The 6296-nt window shown below is 40.2% G+C and overlaps 1 protein-coding gene across 1 annotated transcript; it reads left to right on the forward strand.

The window, feature by feature from the left end:
• Positions 1-1228: 1228 nt before the first annotated feature.
• LOC121963754 (beta-1,3-galactosyltransferase 5-like) lies at positions 1229-2621 on the forward strand (the record flags this gene model as incomplete). Its single annotated transcript, XM_042514005.1, has 1 exon — positions 1229-2621. A coding segment is annotated over one exon (1393 nt), but the record flags the coding sequence as incomplete, so codon positions are not given.
• Between the last annotated feature and the right edge of the window lie 3675 nt (positions 2622-6296).

The raw sequence follows: 6296 nt of genomic DNA on the forward strand, positions 1-6296 counted from the left end.
TTTATGCTGTTTTTAGTTTTTTTTATTAATTTGATATATGTTTTATAGTATTTTATGGTCTAGGTTAAGTATTATTATTTTTATTTAATTTTAAGAACTTTTTATCAGTTTTGACTCACATGTCTTTGAATGTTTTACTGGTTAATTCTTCATCCTAATTTTAATAATTTAAAGAGCTTTGTTTGTTAGTTTTAATGGATTTGATAAACTTTATGGTTGATTGCTGTCTTTGTTTTTTTATCTTTAACTTCCTGCAGCACATTGTGCTTCTACCTGCGAAATAAATATGCTAAATGAAGTTTTTGCTTGCTTTACTTGAGTATTCATACATTTCTTTGCTAGTTTAAACTTCTACCTGACAAACATTTTGGAGCCACACTTTCTGCTACATTACATTAATAAAAAAAGCCCTTAATTTGTGGGCTGAAAGTCACATTATTACAGCATTATAATATCAGCAGAACTGTGCATTATAGACCACAGCTGAACCCGACAACAGGCCTGAGGATTAAGCAGATATTTAAAATCCTGCAAATTAATGAATATTTGATATTTATGATGAGGACTGATGTTGATTAAAAAAATAATTCAATGAAAGTATAAAGTTATATTAATGATAATTATTTTTAAAAGCTTGATTTTAAAAAGCGCACTTTTTGTGCGCAGAGCGTACGAGTGTGTTAATATTAAAGTGGGCCCTAAGAGTTAATAATAAATCAAAAATAAAAGTATTTAAAGTTGCATGCCACTCCCCTAAGCCAAAACAAACACATCATCGGTGCTTAAAAAGTTATTTCACATGCCAATCCCTACGCAGAAGCAGCAATACTGCAGTATAAAAACACAATGAGTTAAAGTACTCATGCGCAGAATGACCCATTTTCAGACATAAACAACAACATTTATATTACTTGATTATAATTATTGATGAATTAAAGCTTTCGTCACTTTAATATTGTAGCTGGTAAAGGTGGTTTTAATGATTTTGGGTAGATGAATCTGTAATAAAACATCATCATTTATTAGTATATTTTTATTTTCATAAATATTCTGAATCTTAAGTTAAATAAAGCTGTTGATAAATAATAATAAATGTGGTGCAGAAAAAATTACAGTAATTCTCTCTGAGATGTTGAGGAGGAGAAGGAGAAAGTAAGAGAAAATAAAGATACTCAAGTAAAATACAAATACTCGAGTAAATGTACTTCAGTCTCCTCTCTGCTCTCAGTCAGGGGCGGGTGGACGGACGGAAACAGGCGGACAGCAGGAGGCGCTGCGGCTGGTCGCGGCGTCAGGTTTTCATCTTCCTGCTGGTGCTGGCGGCCGTTCTGTTTTTCTACAACGCCAACGTGAAAGAGACGGAGCCGGACTGGAACTCCACGACGTGGTGGAGTCCGTTTAAAATTCAGAGACAACGGGTCGTCCTCGCAAACACGACGGCTCCCGCCAACCAATCAGGTGGATCTGAACCGGCAGGGTTTGAAACTGAGAGCAGCGCGACGGCAGCTCCTCAAACCGAGAACATCACGTTCTCTGAGGTGGCGGACGAGACGACCACGACTCCAAGTACTCCTACAACTATCACGACTCAAATGACTCCGACAAGTCCCACAACGACCACGACTCGAACAACTCCTACAACTGACACCACTCCAACGACTCCTCCGTCTACCACGACGACCACGACGACCACGAGAACTCCACAGACTGGGAAAACTCCTTCGGTGACGCTGCTAGCGACACCAAATAAAACTGCGTCGCCAACACCGGTTCCGTACGTGTCCCCGGGCCCGTACTTAGTGGAATACCCGTACGAGTACCACTTCATCATAAACGAGCCGAAGAAATGCGAGCAGCAGAAACCTTTCCTGGTTCTGATGGTTCCTCTGGCGCCCAAAAATAGGGCGCACCGTGACATCATACGCAGCACCTGGGGCGGCGAGCGGCTCGTCCTGGACAAAGTGGTGCAGCTGTTCTTCGTTCTGGGGCTGCACGGCGGCGAGGGGGCGCCGCGGGTCCACGAGCAGCTGCAGCAGGAGAGCCGGGAGCACCGGGACCTGCTGCAGAGCGACTTCCTGGACTGCTACAAGAACCTGACCATCAAGACCATGGTGATGCTGGAGTGGCTGGACGCCTTCTGCCCCGGTGCCTCTTACGCCATGAAGATCGACTCGGACATGTTTCTGAACGTGCACAATCTCGTCAACATGTTGTTAAATGCTCCGAGGACCAACTACATGACCGGGCTCGTGGCGAGAGGAGCGGCGGTGCTGAGAGATCCGGCGTCCAAGTGGTTCCTCCCCGTGGAGCTTTACCCTCAGCCACAGTACCCTCGCTACGCTCTGGGTCTGGGCTACGTTTTGTCTTTAGACCTCCCGAAAAAGCTGGTGGAGGCGTCCAGACACGTAAAAGCCGTTTACATCGAGGACGTGTATCTGGGGTTGTGCATGCAGCACCTGGGCATCGCTCCCACGGACCCCCCGAGACCAGAATACTTTCAGGTGTTTCCTGTCCAGTACAGCCGCTGTGCGTACTCCAGGCTCATAGCCACCACCGTCCACGCTCACAGGGACCGCGTGAGGGACTGGACGGACTTTAAAAAGCCCGGTCCATACTGCTGATCTGCTAAAGACGGACGGAAAGAGACAGTTCACTCCAATATCAAAAAATTATATTTTCTACTCTCTTTGTCCGTCTACAGCAGAGATAAGCAACCTGCTTTACTTGGGGGCCACTTCTGCAAAATGACAGGGGGCCAGGGGCCAGCTGCAGGAGTCCCATCCATGTTTCTAGGATTTTAGGACATTTCTAACATTTTAGCGCATTTTTGGGATTTTTGGGCATATATGAAGGATTTTAGTAAGTTTCTTGGACTTCAGGGTTTTCCTGGAGTTTTGCAACATTTCTAGGATTTACGGACATTTCTCAGATTTTATGATATTTCTGTGATTTCAAGAAATGTTTTGGATTTTATGACGTTTGCATTATTTTTAGGACATTTCTCATATCTTAGGAAATTTCGAAGAATATGAGAAAGTTTTAGGATTTTAGGACATTTCCAGTATTTTAGGATATTTCTCAGTCTTAAGGACATTTATAGGATTTTTGGGCATTTCTAGGATTTAAGGATGTTTCTAAGAATTTTGGACATATCTAGGATTTAAGCATATTCTTAAAATTTTAAGGACAAATCTAGGATTTTCGGACGTTTCTCGGACTGGCATGTTTTTAATCAACAATCTCCAATTTGATGCCGTTTTATGCACTCTGGTATCTTACGTATACTTAAGTACAAAAACAATTCCCAGTGTCAATCACTGCATTTTTAATGGGAATCAGAAAATGGCTGGGGGCCCATCTGGCTCCCTATCAGAGGCCAGATTTGGCCGGCGGGCCCTAAGTTGAGTATCACTGGTCTCGAGTTTTGGTTCCTTCTGCGCGTGAGAGAAGACGCCGGATATCTGCAACACTCAGCAACTCACACCAAAACTATCTTAACTGATAAACAGCAAAGAGGCAAAATCTGTCGATTTGATTTTGGGTGAACTGTGACTTTAATGTATAGATAAACAGACCGAATCCTCTCAGCTCCTTACCAGATTTATTCTACTTTTAGCTGACAACCTTTTGATTCTGTGCTGTTCAAAAGTCTGGAATAAGCTGTTACATTAATGTTTATGTATCATGTTTAGATATATATAAATGACCTTCCCTCTCAGGTTTAGAGGCTGCGGAGCTGCTGAACTAATATTTACACATGTGAAGGAAACACGTAGATATGTGCTGACCGGAGAAGCTTTGGATTAATTATTATCACCACAGTTTACACAGCAGGAGATCAAAAAGTAAAAGACATAATGAGAGTTAATAACTGACTGCGGTGGAGGAAGCTGCCTGAAAAATGTACCCTGGAGTGTGTCGGGCATGTCAAACATGTCAAAGCCACGAACAAACACTGAAACCAGAGCCACAATGACACCCAGCCAGTTATTCCAGCTGCTTTGTTATCCCCACAGCTGCATTCAGCACCGGCGACAGAAAACCGCCGTCTTTCTGCTGCAGGAGACGCGTTAAGACACGTCAGCCTTCAGGGGGACTTCACTGGAGGAAATATTTAGCCCTGGTGTTATCTGAACGGTGCTTTATCTGTGCTCAATATTCAGACATTTCGATGCTTTTCACTTGGGGACATGTTTTGAGCTGCAGCGGCTGCAGACTGTGGGACAATCTCCATCTGAGGACGCATGAGGACTGAAGAGTCGCTAAAACACGCCCACTTTTGATGCCTAAAAAGCAGCTGGAAACACAACAGTGACTCTTTAAAGAAAAAATGATCTAGTAGTTAGCAGCTCAGAGTCACGATGTCCACCGTCCACCGTCCACCGTCCCCTCCACGTCCTGAAGACAAAGCCAGCTCAGATGCTACAGCACTTTAGAAACATTTTTTTACCAATGAAACAAATTTAACATATTCATGGCCAATATTTTCTTCTGGAGACCGAGCAGCTTACAACATTTATTCCAGAGTCTCACATCTAATGCAGCTTCTTTCATTAATTATAGTTTAGTTTTAGGTGAAACTGTAATTTGGCTGAATGTTAGTGCAGATTTTTTTTGGCTGCAAAATTGTGTTTTGTTTTTTTTTTTTCACAAACCGGGTTGTGTTTTTTTGTTTTTTTTCTCATCAAATCTTCTTGGATGTGTCGACGTTTTTCTCACACACTTCTTTTATTTCTTTTATTATTTTTATCATTAATTATTCATTATTTATGTTTATTTGTGACACCTTATAATCAGGACAGAAAACAGGTGGTTGAAAAATAATGCCTGCGCGTGCTGGGCACAGTGATCCATCAGACGATGATCTGATGCTTTGTTTGCTGTTAAAGTCTGTTTGTTGGGAGTTTACTGGGAAAACTGGTCTGTGAGGTGGAGAGGAAAGGACGCGTCCCTCTGAAGGGGGACGGTGGACGAATCAGGGCAGGATGGACCGACATGTTTGAGCTTGTGTGTCGACGCTTCAGTTAGAGAGAAAAACAGAAATGTGATTGTCAGCATTGTTGTTTCTGTTGACTGTTTGTGCAGCAACACGCAACGTCTGAGTCTGAAAACCAGTTTGATTTAAAAAAAATAATATTACAATTTAAATTTTAAAAAAAGCTTTTTATTTTAGAGAGAAATTATGTTTGATAAAATGCATATTAAGCAGTGGCGTCATTACGCCGGGGGTCGGAGGCTTCAGCACCGAATGTTTTATTAGAGGTCGCTAAAGAGGCTGTTCCTTATTTATCAGAGGAAGGGGGTTTACGTTTATTTTTAGCCTCCCCAAAGCTACAAATATTTTTCCTTGTGCCTCCATGAGTGACTTTGGGGAAAATGCATGAAGGTTTTGTATTCAAAGACCTCTGGAAATTTGAAAATCCAACAATAATTTCTGTTTCTACAGTATCCTGTTGTGATAAATGGCATTTTTTAAATTTTGATTCACATTTGTATGTGATTTTAAAATCACCAAAAATGGAGAAAAAAAAATGCCTTATTTAAGGGGTATATAAATGTCAAAAATGTACAAATCACCCAAATTTCTAAAGAAACAAACCACCATTTTTAAATGAAAACAAAAATTCCTGAAAAAAATTAAAGAGAAAAAAAAGTCAAAAAAAAATTAAAGTAAAAGAAAAGTTTCAACATCACCCCAAATTTTAAACAAAAAAATCACCAAAAATGTTCAAATAAAAAAAAAATCACAAAGGAAAGTTTTAAAGGAAAAACAAAAGCCAAAACTTGTTGATAATGAAATCAAACATTTTTAAAGAAAAATCATCTAAAAATGTTTTAAGATAAAAAAATTTTAAAAAATTAAGAAAAAATCCCTAAAAACCAGTGATAAAATAAATATAACATATATTGAAAGTTGAATGCCATTTCCTGAGCCAAAATAAAAAACATAAGTCCGTCCTCTATCTAAAACTCTTTATCAGGTCTTTTTCATGTCACCTTTTCCGAATTTCTTTAAATTTGTGGGATAAATCTTACCAAATTGCTTTTTGTTCACATTTTCCGTCACAGTTTCAAAGGGTTAAATCTTGTGAACGTCGCCTGAATGCTGCACAACAACACTGATGTGAACATGTGTTTGCATCTTTAGTCTAAAGTGATTGTGTTTTATTTGCGTGTATTTTCAGTTACACATGTTGTATCTTTCGTCATGGCAGAAAAAAATGTGCTTCGAAAAACTGCCACAAAATTACTGATTTTATCCTCAAATCCTAAATGTGTCATTGGCTGTCATTTTC

The sequence above is a fragment of the Plectropomus leopardus genome, unplaced genomic scaffold, assembly GCF_008729295.1.
Source record: "Plectropomus leopardus isolate mb unplaced genomic scaffold, YSFRI_Pleo_2.0 unplaced_scaffold12386, whole genome shotgun sequence".
NCBI classification, from domain to species: domain Eukaryota; kingdom Metazoa; phylum Chordata; class Actinopteri; order Perciformes; family Serranidae; genus Plectropomus; species Plectropomus leopardus.